This window comes from Bombus pyrosoma, linkage group LG1 (assembly GCF_014825855.1).
Source record: "Bombus pyrosoma isolate SC7728 linkage group LG1, ASM1482585v1, whole genome shotgun sequence".
In the NCBI taxonomy this organism is placed as follows: Eukaryota; Metazoa; Arthropoda; class Insecta; order Hymenoptera; family Apidae; genus Bombus; species Bombus pyrosoma.
The window spans coordinates 11,261,703-11,282,503 of NC_057770.1; the positions used below are offsets into that span (position 1 = coordinate 11,261,703).

Here is a 20,801-nt window from a genome sequence, read left to right on the forward strand (position 1 = left end):
CCTCTGGAGTACCCTTTTGTCTACGAGAGCCGGCTCTATCTTTTACGATGGACGGCATTCTTCGAACGATTGATCGATGAGTCGACTCGACAAACGCGGCTTCGGCAAACAGTGAAAATTAATTAAATGACCGAGCGGAGCGCTGCTAGTCGTTCAGACTATTCGTCGTGGCCGTAATTAAAACAGTCTTAACCTCGATCGCGAGTCAACTTCTGTTTAGCAAGGTAGTCGACATTTAATAGGCGGTTTTAAGAAGACCGATCGCTGCGGTCATGGTAAAAGAAAACGCGTAAGCAAGGAAGAACGATCACTGGTACGATCGTTTATGGCTGTTTCAAAATGGATTAGAACCGACGATGAAAGTGGTCGTGGTTCTGTCTCGGAACGGAATCGATTTATCATATTCGATCTCTTAACGGTGAACCAATTGAACGAAGGCGAGAATCGTAGTGAAAATACTGTGTTGTATGTAGCGCGAAATAGCGAATCAGAAATATCGATCATGCCACTATATGGTTCTAATTGAGAGGAACTCTGGGAACGTAAAGCGTTTATGATGATTACAAACCGCGAAGGTGAAATATGGACTGTCGGGATCGAACGTCGAGGGGCGAAACTCGAGTCCGTAACGGCATACGAACCGCATAAATCGTATATCGAACGGTGCAAATGAAGCTTGAGAGAATTTGAATATCAATGGATGATGAGGCGCGTGAAGCGTTTGATCGTGGTGTTTGATCAATTAAGTCAATATCACTTTGTTTTTCTTTGAAATTGCATATACAGGAAATTATCGAGGTACAATATGGTTCATAATTATTCTTACGATACACCTCTTATAATATTTTGTACACTTTATATAATATTTTATACACTTTATATAATATTTTATATACTTTAATATTTTATGAAATATCAAGTCTCTAATAAATTGGGTCTGTTACTTCAGTAGCTGTTTTTCGTGAAATATCAGATTAATATCTACTTATTGATATCTCAATCACTAACTGCTCTCATCAATCAAAGGAAGACAGTTCCTTTAAGAAAATCTGTCGATCAATATGAAAAAGGGACGGATCTAAAAGATGCAAGAGCTATCCATTAATGTGCAGTGATGGAAGAGAATTATTTTATGTACATATATGTAGCTTAAAAAAGTAATAGCTTCATTTAAGATATAAAAGCGGAATTATGCAATGAGAAAAATATAATAAGCTACAAACGTCGCATAAGGAAAGAACAATAAAATGGCAAAAAGTATACTAGGCGAAATGAAGAACAAGCGTTATTTAAGCCGAAACCATCGGTAATATAAAAACTCATCATTATTTTCGAAGTTCCATTATTGAGAAATTCTAATTTGTAGAAAATATTGTAGACTTTTAAAAACTACGTAACTATTTCAATTCTATGAATCAGAAACAAAATTTTAGCCTGATGTAAAATTTGATCCAAATAAAATACAAAATATTTCTCAAAAATATATAACTATGTATATCGTTAACAAAAGCAATATTTTCATCAAAAATACTAAAAAATTCGCGTTTGAATTCATACTCGTAATAAATGAAAAGTTTATATAATAGATCCCAGTTTTTGTAAAGCTATTTTATCTGTTTCAAACTTGGAAACATTTCTATTATGCGACTATAAGTTACTAAAAAAAGTACATGTATAGAGATACAGCTATTTAATGAACTTGCATGGTGTTACGTATATCACATACCGTCTTTTTACTGAAAACGATATAAGCCAAACAACGATGTTCAACGATCAAAAAGCGATTAAAAAAGTTTTACCTTCTTGTAGGGTGGCTGGGAGCAATGTCTACGGGAGTGGCTTTGCTAGTTTCACCCGTAACAATAGCGTTCTGCCGGAGGAAAAGTACAAGACTCACCGCGGTTTTGGGTGGCCTCATTACAGCACTCGGTTGCCTTTTCACTTCTTTTGCCTCGCAGTTCCATCAGTTGTTCTTCAGCTACGGTACAGTTGTCGGTGAGTCACTGTAAAAATACAAGGAATTCCTCTACTGCTGTTTCTTTTCATAGAAGAAAGAAAAATGACAGAACTTATATAATATAACGATTCTTCTTTATCGATTAAACATCATCCATCTTCCTTCTTAAGCAATTGTAACTCGACTTTTACAAGTTTTCGTACGTCACTTTTACCCTCGACAGTTTCAACACAAATGATTCCCTTGAATAATTCCTTAGATAAAACTTCACTTTGGGAAGAAATACCGGGGGATCGAGATAATGGCAAGTTCATGGACTGTGTTTAATTACTTTACGCAGGTATAGGGGTTGGCATGACGAGGGACTGTAGCACGCTGATGGTGGCGCAATATTTTAAGAGGAGAAGAGAACTGGTTGAGATTTTCATCGTATCCGGAAGTGGCCTTGGTATCGCTGTAATGTCGGCTTTCATAAAGGGAATGATTAGGTAACAAAAGAGATATTCTTATCTGAGCTATTACATAAAGCTCTAACTCATATTCATTGATATTTGTTAAGTCAAGCGTGATGTAACATAAAAATACTTGATTCAAAATGAAAAAAGAGAAAAAATTTTCCTAAATAAAAAAAAAATCAAAATTATAAAAAATCCTGTATTCCGATTTTAGCAAAATTGGTTGGCGCTTAGGACTTCAGGCAGTTACGGGTGTCGTTTTCCTGACATTCATCCTGGGTACCTTTTATCGAAGCGCATCCCTGTATCATCCACAACGTAGAGCCATTTTACATTTGAAAAATCAAAAACGTAAAATTAAAGATAAAAACAAGACAGACGACGGACCACCGTTCTTTGACTTCAGTACGCTGAAGAGCAAAACAGTAAGAATATTGCTGATGTCCACTGGAATATCTGCCTTCGGGATCAACACCCCGATATTTTACTTGGTAAAATGTGTAATAAATTTCTTTAAATAATTAAATGCTATATGTTTGGAATATTTAAAAGTGCAAAATTGATAGAATGCATATAATATGCAATAGAATTATAAAATATTCACAGCAAAATGCTTGTTATAATGTTCAATAGGAGAAACAAATTTCTATATAAATTCCATTTTATTGGTGGTTCTATAAAAATATAAAATTGCATAAACATCCGCAATCTAATAACTGCAAAAGTGGGAAAGTATTTTGAACTAAATTTAGTCGTTTAAATATTTTATTTCATTGTAGGCACATCAGGCCGAGGAAGAAGGTCTTGGTGACACAGTGATCCTACTTCAGGCTTACCTCGGTTTGGCCTGGACCCTCGGCTGTGTCACCTTTGGCCTTTTAGTCGTGCGTCGCAGCGTCGAATGCAGGATAGCGCGTCAGTATCTTACGCAAGCAGCGATATTTGTATGCGGATTGTGCATTTTGGCCCTCACTGCCGTTCAAGGAAATTATCATGGATATGTGCTGTTCGCCTGGATTTACGGTACAGTATTCTCGCCTGTAAACGTGCGTGAATACTTCAGAAAAAATTCTTTCAGGATATACATCTAATTCCTTCCTAAGTCTTCGATTCTTTTGAATTATCTATAACTATATATATATATGTATATATATATAATATGTTATATAATAAATATTAAATAATAAACTATATATATAGTTTATTATTATGCATTATTATTATTATTATTTATTATTATTATTATTATTATTATTATTATTATTATTATTATATATAATATTTTTATCATTTCATCTCCTTTCTTTTTCATTAATGTATTTTTTTTTATTTATTCTTCTACAAAGAATGTTTCATTGCAGATAGAGCTTTGCTCATATAAGATTAAATAAAACAGGTAAAGCTATGTTGAATAATGACAGTGACCTCGTTCGAAAAGATTCTCAAAAACTCTTCCTTTTTTAACTTTGGCTTTGATTAACTCACTAATGACTCACATTCGCCCCAAAATTCGAATTTTACCACTGCTTTATTATAAATTCAAGTTAATTCCGGTTTTAATTAAGATGAAACACTGAATTTTGCAGGCATCTTCTGTGGTGGTTACCACTACAGTCTCAAAATGTACACCTATGAGAGAGTCAGAGCAAGAAATTTCGCAAGAACGTGGGGTTTCGTGCAATGTTCCCAAGCTATACCAATAGCAATTGGAGTTCCAATTTCAGGTAAAAGTGAAATATTTAAGTTGTTTGAAAAATGTTCTCAATGTTACAACGTTTTCAATAACGTAATATAATATCGATTAAGAAAATGTTAAGAGTATGAGATTTTTCAGGATACATGAACATTAACTACGGTGGGAAGGCTGGTTACTACTTCAGCTCGACCTGTGTTCTAGTAGGCAGTTTCACTCTCTTCTTCATAGACCTTCACAGAAGAAATTTATCGAGGCATAAACACATAAGATCTAACGGAACTAAGCACCTCTGCGTTTCGGATAATTGTCCACAACGCCGAAAATTGTCGTTCAGCCAGGAACCAGATAACGATGGTCCACATGTGGCTGCTGCAGGAGCTGCTGCGGCTGCTCTTGTACTTGGAACTGAGATTGCACCAAATCCAGGTAAATTTATTCACACGTTATTTTTTATATTAATTCTGACTAACTTTTTGTTGCCTTTATGATTAAAATCTTCGACATAAAATTTTTAATATCTACTTTAAATCTCTTTTACATATCCTCGGGCCGTAAGCAAACCACAAGAGTTTAGGTTAACCCTACTGCTTCCCTCATTTATTCCTCATATTTATATCCGTCATAGGATCTCTTCTTTGAATAAAAAAAAAAAATTACACATAAAATTTAAGTACATTGAACACTAAAATCAAATATTTAAGAATATAAGATATAAATTAAGATTGAATATCCTAAAATGAAATAACCCAACTCAAATATAATCCATATTGTTATGATCACATATAATCCAACTGAGGGTTGCCACTCTAAAACCACGAATTTTTATATTATACCTCAAGGGTCAATCAACTCTAGAACATCAAAGAAAAAATCAAAACGAGATAGCAAACGATGGAATCTCATTGCAGGTGAATTGATCGACGGCCTTACCCCGGAGAAGCCAGAATTGACGTGTATCTCCGAGGAGGGAATTGCGGACATGGATCTTCCTGACAACATGCTTGAGGACCTTGATTACATCGGAGACTGTATAACCTCGTGCAACAAGGTCGAGAATTATCTAATGCTGTCAGAATTCGAGAACAATCTGATAGCTGAAATGCCGATTATCACGGATCGTCGAGGACGAAGATGGTCCCTGGCTCGTTCAAAGGGTGGTCAATCGAATTTGGATCGATCCCCAGGGCCTCAACCGACTAACGAAGAGACCGATCCCAAGCCCAAGTGGCACGTGACAAATGTGCCTCCTGCTAATAGAGTGATCACAGTGATTGACGAGGCAAGCACGTAACTCGATCACCAAAATCCAAGAAGCTGTTAATACTCTCTAAGGATACTTCTGAATGAAATTTTACGACTTTTTCGATGTAAATGGATACTTAAATTGCTTTTTTTAAAATTTGTAATGTAATTTTTGTATATATACTGTTTTCATTATGTAAAAGAAATTTTGATTTACTTGTATAAGTGAATATGAATTGGAATTGCAAACACTGAAAATCAATATTTTACGAATTTTATACAAATTGAATTTTGGAATAATTCATTAATTGGAATAATATAAAAAAGGATAGATGTTATTACGTAATTATTGTTATGCGATGAGAATGGAGGCTCGAAAATCAGAAGCACGAATAAAATTAAAAGAGTTAAAAAGTTAAAAAAAATGAGGAGAATTATCCAAGAGGCTGACATTTCTCGTTATCGCGCTGCCTTCGATCGTCTGTCTCGTTTGTTCCTCTTTGATTTAAGGTACTGTTAGAGATCATATTAGCGATAGTTTTGCGAACGAAACACGTTAATCTGCGTTAAACGTCCCTACGGAGCTGTAGGAAATTCCAGTAAGGGTCACTTAATTCGCAGTGCAATTAAGGACAATAACGTCGGCTTTCGACAAGAGGAACCACGGAAACGTTCCGTCCACATGGAGATAACCTCGACTCCCGTCGACGTCTTTGTTTAAAGCTTCGTATTAGTTCACTGCCACGCGTAAATGTGCGAATCAAACGATCTTTGGTCAATTTATCAAAAAAGAAAGACAGGACACATTCAAACAAACAGCTCAAGTTTCTTTATTTTAACATAATTTTATTTTAGAAATTGTGAATCATAGAAAATTAAAATCTATTATTTTATTAAGAAATGTTGAAAAATTTAAACTAAAATTTTGAATAATTCTGTTAAACACAAGAAAAGATCGTTCGATTCATGTCGATGTAAAAGTTGTGACCCAGAGTCTTTTTCGAAGGAATCTGCTTGCACGTAGCCAATGCTAGCTAAAGATATTGAAACTAGTCCAAAACGAAATTCGTATGCAGCGATAAATGGTATAATATAACGATACGAATAAATATGTAGCCGGATAAAAGAGTTTATGGTTGTACCGTTGTATCGTTCGAGGCATTTTAAGAGAATATTCATGCGTGCAGCGTTTCTCTTTCTGTGATCGGGCGATCGGTACAAATACAAAGAAATAACAACACTATTTATTTATCAAACTATTTATATTAGAACCATACATACGCATGTTATGTACATATATATACATACTTATATACGTGACAATGAGCGTATGCACATGCGTGTGGTATTATAACGTAGATTACAGTTAAGGAGCCCCGAAATAGTCCATTAAGAACAATTTGAAGCCAGTATATCAAGGATTTGTACAGAGAAACCAAACTGGTGTTACAATTGTAATATCTCGTGCGATCGAGCGAAAAACACTATAATTTTATTTAAAGAACCCATCAAATTAATTCATTAAGGATCAACGTTGCGTTGATACAACATTCCATTTGCAACTTTTTTCAGTCAATTCACGTCAGTATATTCTATTTCAAGAAAGTTTTAAATATTTTTTTCATCTTTACTTCTTTCTCTACTTAGATTCTAAAGTTTTTATAGTACAATGATAAAATGCACATTTTTTAAATTATGTAAATTTTGTATGCATTACGAATTTTTTCTGTAATTTGTATAATTAATTCTTATATATACCGAGAATTATTTTTTCTAATCCGTAAAGTATCTATTATCCGAATATTATTTGCTTGATCCTTAACGAGTTAAGAATATCATTAAACAAATAGCCTGATGAATATCTAATATAATAATGAGAACCAGTCGGAGAGTATTTTTAATGAAACATTATTTTAATGACTCGACACTGCCTACGTGATGTCGCGTTTAAGTTACGTTTATCATATTGTTGTTATCACGATGATAACGCAAGGCTACTAGTCTAACATGTTGTATAAGCGACACAAAGAACAATAATTTACGAATTACTGTTTATTACACGCTGCAGCAAAAGAAACAACACCGAATAAACTGCCTATATTGTAATATTGTAACGTTGTTAATACAGAAACGTGATTTTATCAAGTACCTCGTTGTTTTTGCCTTTCTTTATTACAAATTTATTTCCGACATAAAGATAACAATAAATGCGAAAACAGTGAAATACTCAAAGTAACAAAAAATTAAAATATAATGCACACGTAAAGCGATTCTGCCAATATTTTCCTTCGTTAACCTACTTTATGCATACACGTCTCTCTGCAATTAACTTCTTAAAGCTGAGATAACATTATATATAGTTTGACTTGCCATTTTCCTCGAGATACGAAATGCAGCTTCCTTATTCTTCAAACTTTTAAACATATAATCAATTACTAAAAAATAATTTTCTCCGGTTAAATAGTTTAAAAAATGGAACGTTCATTTAGGAAGAAATAAAAGCATTTCACTTATTCAACGAGAAAAAATCATGGAGGAATTTCTTTCCAATTACGACTAGAGAGCTGTGTGGAAGGAAATCAATTATGCAATTGGAACAGTATCCCCAAATGTTCCATTACGACATCGGTGTACGTAAGGCCGATAATGCGGCATTAATTACGAATTCTTGGTAGCCGACAGTTGAACATTTGTTAGGTGCATTGGCATGCGAGAATTATCGAACGCGACTCAGCGTGTACCAGCAACGCTTTATCGATAAATTCTAATTCTCTTTAGTCACGTTCTGGCCATGCTAAATGTAAGCTTCGTTGACTAACAAACCTACAAATCATATTTGAAAAAATTCTTCTGTTTATCTAATTACCTCTGCATCATTATCTATCTTCAGAGGCACGCTTTGAGATTCGGATCTCTAAAATTACGCCAGTCGAATGAAATATTGAAATTATGCAGTTTGCTACATAGTTTTGGTGACAGTATTGATGATGCTTTCGACAGGATTAAAATAATTACGGTATTAAAGTATTAATATTAAAGAACTTCCAGAAAAAAGAACCCATGAAACAAAATAATGAATTAAATAAATTAGTGAATTAAGCAAATTTGAGTTTCAGTTTCTTAATATAGAATCAAGACAAATCAATTCAGTATAGAGTATGTTCATAGAATTATGTTGAATATAGAATATACTTATATTTGAACTAAAACTAGAACATAGAACTTATAAATTAAATTAAAATTAACTTAGAAATTGGAGAATTTGTTATACTTGTTACAATTTAGGGAATTTCAAGTGACTGTCCTCGAGAAGGAAATCGATTTGTATGAAAATGAGACAGACTTGATCGAGAATGGAATCAGACGGTGCGTTAATTGCTATGCAATGTAATCGTGTGCGTTAATCGGTGATCGCCAGGTTGCGTAGAACAAGAGGTACGTTAACAGCGCTGATGAGCAGTCGCTCCAAGGCGTCCCATGAAGGTACCCCCTTGGCGTAGGTGCAACTATCTCATCTAGTAAAAAATAATCCCAGAAACCCAATTATATCATCGAGGTAAGGAATTACACTTCTGCGGAAAAGATATATCTAACTGCGATTTACTTGGAATGAGTAAAATTTTACTTTTCATTTTACTTTTGTACCAGGAAATTAATTCGAAAATGATGGCATTCTAACTAGCATTTCTTCATCGTAATATTTAGTCATTATTGTGAGTTATCTTTAAAACCTCTTATCTTCAATTTTAATTATAAATTGGTGAAATGAAGATTTTTCGGTGGCTCTGCAATAAATGCTTTAAACAAATTTGAACTTTAAAATTGAAGTAATATATATTGTGTCACAAAAATCTTACTGTACCATGCTTTTTAGTTTAAGATTTTCATTCTGATTAGTGAATCATAATTAAGATTTTGATCTTTTATTTGCACTTCATTTACAAAGTGATCTAATTGTGCCGTTATTGGTATATTAGTCGATGAAACTATATTCGTTTATGAAACACAAGGTATCTGGAATGTGATAGTACAGTTTGGTAAAAGACACGATATTTTTCAGCGCTTCGGAACGAACGAGTGCGAGAATGTCCTACGGAAAGTTGCACGTTCTTCCACTAAGTCTCTTTATCCTGATTCCGGTAACGTTTCTAATTACGTAAGTCTACCAAGAAAAAATGAACTTCAACGGAGAAAACTGAATTCTTGGTTAAATGGTCATATTTCCTTCATCTCCAATTGCATTAAACTTTACTTTCAATTCTTATTACAATTTAATTATAATCAAATTTTTATTATGATTAAATTGATTGTCAAAAACTACACATCACCAGTGTAGTTTTTCCAGAATATTTTCCAGAATATTTTCTTACAAAAATGTTGCTTATTTTTAATCTCATAGTTTAAATCTGTTGCTATCATTCAATTTTCTGTATTCCAATTTTACTTTAGTTTCCGTTAAGGAAACCACTTACGATATTTTAAGGAAATTTTTGGCATAGAATTGAAACCAAAATCCGTATCATAATATTCTAATAACGATTTTTTAATATCTTCTTCAAATTTGAGAAATTTCTCGATAATGGAAAAAGACGATTCGAACGAAAATGACTCAAAGGATGTAACAGGACAAGGTTCAGTGATTAGAAATATGGATTCACATTAACACAATGATTGCCAATTCATAGCAAAAATAAAGCCGTAATCAGAACGAGTAAAATTAATGCTCACTAACTAGTTTTGCGGTCGATCAAGGCCACGGTATCAGAAACAACGACAGTCGCGCATTCTGTATCTGACAGCATGATGTAAATCGCGATTAGTTTGATTCATTATGCTCCGCTGTGTACACTTCACAGGGATCATTGTTCTGTAAATAAAGCCACATTCAATCGTCAATGTGCCATTGAATGGATTTGCGACATCGAAAGCCAGCATACTTGTTGAAAGTGCTTCTTTCATTAGGGAAAAATTCTAGCGAAACTTAAACTTATCGTGATTTATTACGGAATTTAACTTTCAAACGTGATTATATTTTTCTATTAGTATTTGGCTATAACTAATTATTAATTATTACGTTGTTCAATTTAGAGAAGAAAATTTGTTTCATTTCAGTTGAGCATATATAGTTTTCCGCAGAAATTGTCGTGGATCTTATGACAAAGTCATTCTGATTTAAAGCAAGCATATGTAATATATTTATTTCTTAACCAGTTCTTAGTCATCTTGGCAGAAAATGCACTAACTCCAGTATGAAATTTTCTAACAGTTTATTTTAACAAAATTAAATTTGTGTAAAATGTACGAAGATTTTTGCAGGTCACTGTATTATTTTTAAAAAAGCTTCTTACATTGCATTTTCTTACTTATTACATTTCTGAATCTAAATTATTGAATATTATTTTCTTTGAGCATTACTTGGAATCACGTTATCGATACATCTAAAGGCTACATCTATAATTTATATCTACAATTTACGTAATAAATGAACTATAATCAAAGTTTAACTAATCCCCTTTTCTAAATCAACACTCTACATGTAATATACGAGCATCCATTTTCAAAACAATTGCATTTCAGGTACACTATGTCGGTGCAATGGGACCACGTAGTACCAGGATTTCCGTACATATCGGAAACAGGCACCTTGTCTCCGGAATCGTGTATATTTGCCCAATTCCTTAATATAGCTGCATTACTTCGTAAATATCAACTAGTTTTACATTTAAGTGTATATCTACCGCGGTTAATGACACTGCACATGTATTTTAGTCGCCTGTTGCGTATACATTAGACATCGACAAGTTTCCCAATGGCAATTCGAAAGGGGCAACGATGTCGTGAGCAAGAAAATCGTTGTTGTGACGGCATGGTGTGGCGTTCTAGGTTGTTTTGGACTTGATATTCTGGCGAATTTTCAAGAAGCCCGTGTTGTCGCGGCTCATATGATCGGAGCAATGACTTGTTTCACAGCTGGAACCATTTACTTTTGCCTACAGGTACGGTGGATTCCTGATAAATGGATAAGAGAAATAAATTTGGGAAGGGAGTTTTTATTGTCAGCAATAGTACATATCACTTGTTCCGCCCAGATATATTCTAGAAATTTACTCTTGCGTAACATAGCATAATGAAACAAAATAGTTTTGAAATATAACTATCCGCTCCTTTCTCATAAAGATAAAAAAAAATAATTTTTCAAGGAAGATGCACACAAAATTTAACGCTAATCAGTTAAGTAGGCTTTCAAGAAATATAGATTTAAGAAAAATTCATTTGAATATTTTTTCATGTGCCGTTGAAGAGCTATAACATCGTTATCTTTAGAACCTCAAACAAAGAGTTGTACACGTGTATTCTTAAGACTATATTCTTTAATTTAAAAAATGTTGAGAAGGTCGACCTTCTCGAAGATCTAAAATAAACTATCTTAAATTTCGTACACAAGAAAAAGGATAATATATATTTGTTACATGTATAATGCTTTCAGACTTATTTAAGTCACAAAATGGTACCAGCAGTGAATGGCAGAATTGTAGTATACATTCGTGCAGCACTTTCGGTGTTGACGCTAATTTTGACAATTACCACGATCCTACCTGGCTACATTTCAATGTTAGAATTTCAAGGTGACATTACTTGCCTTATTACTTTTTGAAATATGATAATAAGCGAACAGACAATAATATGTGATAATGAGGTTTCTGTGAATTGCAGGCGATGATTACAAGAAATGGCTGCCAACCGACGGTGGCTGGGCCTGGCATGTCGCTAGTGCCATTTCGGAGTGGGTTCTAGCGATTGTTTATTGCGTTTTCCTGCTAACGTTCGTGCCAGAATTTCGATTAATCAATTTCGAGGATCCTGTGGTTACGGTACTTTTTCCTTATAACATTATATTTAATACACTGTGGCTCGCGAAACCAAAAAAATTATTATTTGTACTAAAAATGATCTTATTAAATATTATAGCCTGTTAATATAGCGAATAGTTAATTGTTCCAATACCTCGATGATCTCTGAGAAATGTATACTTGTAATAAATACTTCGCGATACTTGTTTCATTATAGTGCTAATAAAATTTTAACAAGTTCTCGGTGGTAAGTGTTCGAATATTTTCGCGAGCCATTGTAAACACAAGTATTTATCACACGATAGATACAAGCGATTAATATTGCACGTTGAATCATAATTTACAATGTCATACTTCCTCTTCGTGTTCAAAGTTCCCAAACAGTTATACCATAATCATGATTCAATTAATCTTATCGGAGCAGAGTTCAATCAAAACAGCGTTAAAATAATATCGCAATGACTTCCAAATCTTTTGTTTTCAGTTAATATATCTAGACAAGGATCAAGATTTGAAATTACCACACAAGTTAAGTCCACAAGTTCAAGAATCTTAAAACTCCTCGAATATTCAAGCATTAAATTATGTTCCTTCTAACGTATGCATTTGAAGATAATTTCTAGTAACATTACTTTTAATTGCTTCTTTGATTCAACCCTCTATAACACAATATAACTTGGAAGTTATATATATTTTGGAAATTTTATTTTCTTATTACTAGAACATTACGCATATTTATGTAAATTCATATTTTTATCAACAGAACTAAAGGAGCGAAATCTGAATATGATTTTTTTTCACTCTTTAAACATTAAATACTTTAGTTTGTATATTTTTGTATAATTATATCACATATCGTATTTTTCTGTTACAAATCGAAAAAAAATCTGATTATAGAGGGTTAACACCACGTTTAACGTTTACAAAATTCTTTAAATTATTCGTGTGAGTATCTTCCATTTCTTTTTGTTTTCATTCAACAGTTTGCTCGATTACCACTGCAGCTGATCGCGTTATCTCGATTCACACCTCAATTACTAATATTAATAATACCGACGTTTCGTTGTTCTTGCGGTCAATAAAACCCATCACATGAAATAGTAATCCCCGATGAAGTTGATCGAACAAATATTCAAATGTCTCCACAGAAGAGGGCGCGAATCAACTTTGAAACCCGCAAATATGGTAACGGTCATCATCTACCAGCATTAAAGCGAAATTTGCTGTTTGGATATTCGTACTACAAATTGCTCTCCGTGGACGAACGTAATTTATCTTTCTCTCTATTCACTCGATCAAAGTTACTTCGAATGATGCGGAAATTTTGCACGAATCTTACCCTGAAGTATTACCCGCGACCAAATTTGGATGTTGACTGGCACTCGTTACGTTGTCAATTGTCAGTCGATACCTGCGACTTCCTAACCAAATTAAAAAATCCTCGTTCAACGAGTCAGTGAAGAAATAGATTTCCAATCTATCGCTTCTCGAATTTAATTTGTAATATGAATGAAATTTTTATCGAAAAATATCGTGTGGTTTGCTTCGAATCAATTTTAATCGCAGAACGAAGCGTGTCGTCCGATTACGCTCGATGAACGTGTTCAAAGAATCCCGCCTCGATATACGTATTCGGTTTCACTGCGAATATTTGCGGCCCAACGAGTTCGTAGAAAAGTAGAAAGAATCTGCAGAGTCATAAATTCGTTAGAAGAAATTCATCCGGACGATCGTAAAGCGAAAAGGTGATTGTTTAAGTAAAGTATACCGGTATTGATAAGCACTACGCTTACATGTATGTACGTATTATCGCAACACGTTCGCGGGTAGTATTAGGACAAACGTTTCTTGGAGAACGTCTGTCAGTAACGACGACGGCGCGGCATCAGTCTCGTGGCGCAGCTGCTGAGAGCGCCGTTCTCACTGGCACAACATCGATCGCGCACAGTCGGCCATAACCTCTGTGATTCTGCTCGCTCTTCACCCTGGCCTCTCAAACAAAAGCTCGAAAATCGCGTAACTACGAGAGAACCGAAAGAAAAGGAAATCAAGTGGAATATCGTACTTCGCTCTTCGTACATCGTCAACGACATAGTGTAAAGAGTGTTAGGTGTTGTTGGGTGATATTGGATAAGAAGACCTTCAACCGTGTGCAGCCCCTTCGAAAGAGTTTCTAGTTTCAGTACGACGAGACAGTTTGTGGAAGGAACGTAGGTGTTCAAGAGACAACGAAAACGTCAAAGGTACTAGCAATTTTTTTCATGTCCATATGAGTTGGAAGAATCGACTGTTTTCGAGCGTCGTTGCTATGTAAGATTTCCAATTGCTTCGTTGCAAGGGTTCCCTTTCCTCTGTCCCTAGACAACGCCCGCGTGAGAACGCACACGTCGAGAACGGCACCTCGTGCAGGCGTTTCGAGTTGTGTCATTCTCTATTGTCGGCGAATACTAGCGGCGACCGCGACGTGTGCCACGGACACTTGCTGTAGTTTTTCTGGTAAGACACCGTGTACGATATTTCTGGCGCGCAGCTTGTGATCTACTTTCAATCGTACGCATGTAGTGTAATATCCAGTATAATGTAATTTATTGTAGTATTTTATTATAACATTAGCATAATACTATGATATATTATTGTAACAGTTAAATATAGTCATGAAGTGACTGGCACTGACTCCTTTCGTGCTTTAAATAGAGTTGCAAATATTTACCACTGACAATATGCATAGTATATACAACTCGACAGAATTCACATATTTGAAACATTCTGGATCAAAATATAACTGGAATTCGTGAAAACAACAACATCGAAAACAATACGGGCACGTTCTATATTAGGTCGCCACGTGACATATTGTTGTTTTTTAATCAAAGGTACGTCGAAGAAGAACGTTAATGGCAATCGAATTGAAGTGCGGTCGCAGCTCCATGCATTCTAGCGACTGATTCCCGTGGGAAGGAAGTAGAATAAGAGGTCCAGCCTCTTGGAACAGACGAGCATGAGTGCTCGTACCTTGTGGACGCGTGCAACGACGCGTGTGTCTTCACGATAGCGGTGTCTTCCGCGGGCGTCATCATCTGACGTCATTGGTTCCGGCGGGAAAGCCGACAATAACCACAAACGCACACAGGAAACATGGATAAGGAGGACTTCCTGGTCAACCTCCATTATCTACCGATTATCCTGTTCATTTCGTTGCCTTCTGTCTTTATTTTGACGTAAGCAAAATTATTGCTTGTATTTTCTTTTTTGTTCAAAATAATTCATAGTGTTTATTTTATTTTTCTTTGTTTCGTAGATAAACAAATTTTGTTTACATGCAGTTAGTTTTCTTTAGTTTTGATTGGAGGTATTGTTTTTCTTTACTAAAAAATAATCCATAGTGTTCGTTCTATCTTTAGTTATTTTGAACTTTGTAGACAAAAGAATTCTGCCTGTGTGCAGTCGATTTTGCTTAATTTAAATTCAACGTTCGAGAGTTTCCATTTTTATTTTCGACGCACCATGTGTGATTGAATGCAAAGTACAAAGCATAAAACATTCTCCGTCGGAAATTTGTTTTGCAAATTACGCAGATCTGCATAGTACACTGCGAATACTAGTTTGCAGATTCTGAAGCACATATAAATAAACATGAAGATAATATTCGATCTTTATTATTGTATATTACTAATATATTCCGATTAACACGTGACTACATAGACGTCAAACAATTCATAAAATAAGACATTTAGTAAACCAAGATAGTAATTAATATGCTGTGTTTTAATCTTCTAACGTAAGCAGATATATTATTACATTAACATCTGCTGAGACGAAATACGGTTACTTAGACTGTTTTTCATCTTATTGAATATGCAGATAACCTCTTATATTTGTAATTAATATTTATTATGTCTTCTGTTTTGCTTTATCTAATCCTTAAGTGTAATGGAATATGTTATGATTTATTTATTTTCCACAAATTTTTCAGTAAAAAATTTGTAAATAAGTATTCCGATAAAAAAGTATGGATTTATTTGTATTTTGCAGTTACATAATAGCAGTTTTATTGGGTCATGTGGAAGCCGAGTTTCCTTACATCTCGGATGCAGCTACCTATGCACCGGAAAGCTGCATATTCGCCCAGTTTATCAACATGATCGCGATGCTCAGTGAGTGTCCAACATCAACAAATGTATTTAAATCTTCGATACACTCGGAGGAAGAAAATCGATTGATACCTCGCACACGGTACACTGACCTCGATTCTCGTTCACTGGGAATAAGCGAGAGTTTAGCGGAGCAAAAATAGCATTTGCTTTCGGAGGCGATCGTCGTTAAACTTGGACTCGTAAATTTAAAAAGAGATATCTAAACCTGTGCAAATAACGAGTGTCTCAGAATCGGTGAAAATTGTTTGATGTAAAAATAACTGATAGATATATGTGTTATTTGTATTATTGTCTCTGTGATAGAATAATCTTAAAAATGATAATTAAGAAATATTGAACGCAACATACTGCAGTATCATATTGATAATTGATATTTTGTTGAATCGTTTCAGTGTCCTTCCTCGTCTACATAAGATACTCTCAAGTGAAAGAATGTTCGAATACGTTTAGATTGCAACATTCTCTACCGAAATGGAACCATTGGGCCTTGATTTTTGGCCTAATATCGACGTTTGGCCTCTCGGTGGTCGCAAACTTTCAAGAAACCTCTGTCATAGTAGTACACTTTATTGGCGCTCTTCTATGTTTCGGTGGTGGAACTGCATACTTTTGGACACAGGTACATTACAAAATTTTATTTTAATAAGAAATTGCAATCGTAAAATGTATAGAAACAGATCCACGAATTAACTATTTTACCTAACTATAATAAAACAAAACCGACAGTTCTTCTCTCAAATTATTCTCCAATCTTTATTCTACAAAATTGAATACCCATGAGCTTTAATTCCACATAGTTCAATGAAACGCGGCTTTCGAAATTTTTCGTTCTCCTCTCGAAAAGAATCCAACAACTGCCATCCGTCTTGATAAAAATACAAAAATTAAAACTAGCTGAAAGATCGTGGATAAAACACTAATGTCGCCTAATTGGATCGTACTAAATGAAGTCTGATACGTGGCTTGCGTAATTTCCTGGAAAGCTGATTTATTCACGACATTACATTGTCTTTCGTTGTCTGGCTCTTTCTCATTCTTCATGCGTTTTGTTCCCAGGCCGTGTGTTCGTTCTACCTGCATCCACTCGGATGTTCGTTGAAACTGGCACATCTTCGAGCGGCATTGTCCACCTTTTGCACCGTTTGTTTCGTCGTAACTCTCATCACTGGCGTGCTGGCACGCTTGGCCTATAAAGGTTAGTTCGGTTGTGTTTCCCCCTTCGTTTAACACGTTCTTCTTTTACATATTAAAACGATGCATCTGTATTTTCGTTTCCAGGTACGAATCCTCGGAAATGGTACAAGGAAGATGGCGGATGGGAATTGCACGTGGCTAGCACTATCACTGAATGGCTATGCGCTGCGGCATTCTGCGTGTACATTTTGACATTCACCGAAGAATTTCGCGATGTTAAAGTCACTCATCCAAAGGTAGGTAAAGATAATTAGCGCAATAATTATTTTAAATAAGTCAAATTATTATATTATTAATTAACATTATTATTATATTATTAATTAAAACTATTATTATATTATTAATTAACATCATAATGATATTAGTAATTTCAAATAATTGATGTGCCATAAAGCATGATACAAGTGCAGTGAAGGAGATTTTATGGCTCAAACTAAGATAAAAATTAAGAATAAGAAAATTGCATTGAAAGCTTTTGCATTGAAAGATTTCAAGAAAATTATATTGTATTCTAACTGCAAATAAATAGTAGAGTGCGATAGTCCAGACATACTTTTATAGGTGACACAATATCGTAGTTTATTTATTATCAGTATCATAAGTGCTACTGACTCCTGATATTAACTATCAGTTTTTATTAAATATGCGACATGACGCGATATAGTAATGTACAACATATTAAATCACATTTTGATCAAAATGATAAACTGAACTCTGTTTAGTCTACATCTATTATTACTGTCAGTTATTAGATTCATCGTGTTCATTCATAAATTCTTAAGAGCGAATTAATATGTAAATATTGATATTAACTAAGTTAGTCACGTAGGTAATATAAAATAAGTTACAATAATCTAGTGAATTTTGTAAAATCAGTTATCACTTAAATACACGGGTACTCGAATGATTCTCAAATGCATTTTTCTCAAAAACGAATTTTTCAACACAGCTTTTTATCTTGGATTTTTGTCTTATTTTATAGAAATATTATATTCACTATTTCAACTCTTTCGTTATTCTATAGATAGTTCTATCTTTTTACAGTAAATTTAACATATTTTGTTTATTTATTTTTCTGTATTAAGGTTATATCCACCCTTAACCGTACAAGATTGAGCAACGAAGCGCTGAACGAAAGCCAGGACTCCGCGATGGGTCACAATCGAGATGCAACAACGATCACCTGATCGCTCATAGGCAGAGGCGCCGGTGGTTACGTCAATCTCCTCTCACACTCTCCAGTGAACACTCCGTGTCCCGGTTACAGGTACCGTGAATCCCGCGAGGCCCTTTTAGACGAGGTCGCACCACTGATTGCGACCACACCGCCATCCACTTGCGACGTCGAGAGGAGAACCGACGTCCTCTGCCCGGTGCAAATACATGTACACGATCCTACAACATGTGAACGACGAAGACAGACGAGCGAACAGAATGAAGCAGAAAGTAGACAAAAATGGGGTGAAGATCATTCAAGGAATTGGATCGATTTGGATGAAAATGTCTTGGATGGTTACATACTCATGGATGATTCCTGTTTAGAGTCTGGTATCGTGCCTGATGAAACGCAAGAAATTCCCTACCCAGAAGGAGCAATAGAAGTAGACGACGAGAACGATGACGCTGATAGTCACGGTAAAGAGGACTCTTCCATTTACAGCAAGACAAGAGTAGTTTCGAGAAGGCCTCGAGAAGATTTCGATTTAAGTACGACCTATCCTCTGGCAAACAGTCACGAGAACGCTTACAAAGAATCTAGCAGTCACACTAGGTATAGCGAGTTATATTCGGAATTGGCCGTTAAGAATTACCTGGATGCTAATCGAGAAGAAGTGACTAATTATTCAGTAGCCAACAGTCATGGTGATCATAGTGTGTCGTCGGAGAACAGAGAACGAAGTTTCAGAGAAAACGCGGAAAGTGATCAGCTGGGTTGGGACATTAGACAGCAGACCAACTATGAGGTAGCCAATAGTCACAGTAACTATAGAGTGTTTTATGATAGTCAAACCCAGCCGAGGGAATTGTTACAGACGGCTTGTTGGCCGATCGAATCCTGGAGAGAACATTTAGGCACTAATAATCGCGTGTTGGAAGATCAGAAGCAGAAATCAGCGAATATTGGACAGATTTGTGATGATGAATCTACTAAAACCAGTCGTTCTGGCGCGAAAAGCGACCCAAGCTCAGAACCAGCTTGTGACATCGAACAGTGTCTTGTACAGATAGAAGAAAGTCTCTTAAATATCGAGCAGAATTTGCTTCACGTGCAAGACCTCGATATACCGGAATTGAGAAACCTATTGTACAAAAGTCCAAGTATTGAGAAGAGTCTTTACGAGGTCCAGGATCTTCTGTACGCAGACGGTATTGTTCCTGTAATAAACCAGAGAAAATCTCTTGGGTCTGAAGACGAAGACGATGATGAAGAGGAAGATGAAGAAGAAGAGGAGGAAGAAGAGGAAGAGGTTTGGGTAGGTCATAGTATAACGATGAAAGACGACAACGAAGACGACGACGCTGGTGCTGGCGCCTTCGACGCTTCCAACGAAGAGTCATCTGACACCGCTAATATAGAAGAAAACAATCAATCAGGATCAGTAGATGATCGTTCCAACACTGAATGTATAGACGGTTCTACGATTTTCCGTGAAGAAACCGCCGACCCCAATTGTAATCATGAAAAAGCCATGAACTTCATTCCAAACAGTCTTAACAAAACTTTGCCTCGAAGAATCGTTCTCGAAGGAGCCAAGGAGAATATTAGACTCTGTTCGTCAGAACCCGAAGAACCGACAACAATCGACTACAATCTGAACACCACGTGTGCTGAAAAGAAACTATTCTGCCGCGACAAGTGTCACAGTAGGACAAATTCTCTGGATGAAAATTCGACGTTTTCGAATTTGGATTCTACCGACAAACGTGATACTGGTAAAAGCTCTTTGCAGAATTTGCTATTCGAATCGACGAATGGAAATTTTCCGGATCTTACCGGAAAAGCGAGGTCGGAGGAAATGTTGCAAACACCGCAAAATAAATCTATTATGACAAATAAGAAAAGATTGAACGAGAAACGTTGGACTATCATGGACGCGAAAACGGAGGATTTTCGCAGGAAACTCGAATCTATTTCTTCTAATCGATGTTTCGCGATGTCGAACGTGAATGAGCAGAAAAGGGCGAAGATTTCGAAAGAAATTACGGTAAATACGCCGCGTCCACGAGAAAAATCACCAAATAGAACGAAGC

General features: G+C 35.4%; 2 protein-coding genes across 2 annotated transcripts in view; both read left to right on the forward strand.

The window, feature by feature from the left end:
* Positions 1-5,507, forward strand: part of LOC122574435 — a 32,312-nt gene extending 26,805 nt beyond the window's left edge. The window contains exons 2-8 of the mRNA XM_043742086.1: positions 1,810-1,995; positions 2,298-2,445; positions 2,627-2,903; positions 3,192-3,435; positions 3,999-4,136; positions 4,247-4,534; positions 5,017-5,507. Of these exons, the coding sequence (XP_043598021.1) occupies positions 1,810-1,995; positions 2,298-2,445; positions 2,627-2,903; positions 3,192-3,435; positions 3,999-4,136; positions 4,247-4,534; positions 5,017-5,399 (1,664 nt within the window). The 3' untranslated portion in view covers positions 5,400-5,507. The remainder of the gene's footprint in view (positions 1-1,809; positions 1,996-2,297; positions 2,446-2,626; positions 2,904-3,191; positions 3,436-3,998; positions 4,137-4,246; positions 4,535-5,016) is intronic.
* Positions 5,508-8,241: 2,734 nt separating this feature from the next.
* On the forward strand, positions 8,242-18,770 carry LOC122568086. Its single transcript, XM_043727441.1, has 15 exons — positions 8,242-8,366; positions 8,636-8,906; positions 9,411-9,506; positions 10,928-11,049; positions 11,120-11,346; positions 11,838-11,976; positions 12,065-12,288; positions 12,686-12,742; positions 13,350-13,467; positions 15,332-15,419; positions 16,234-16,355; positions 16,748-16,974; positions 17,412-17,550; positions 17,634-17,785; positions 18,635-18,770. The coding sequence occupies exons 3-15, from the start codon at positions 9,436-9,438 to the stop codon at positions 18,734-18,736; spliced, it is 1,788 nt and encodes a 595-aa protein (XP_043583376.1). The 5' UTR covers positions 8,242-8,366; positions 8,636-8,906; positions 9,411-9,435; the 3' UTR covers positions 18,737-18,770.
* Positions 18,771-20,801: the final 2,031 nt, after the last annotated feature.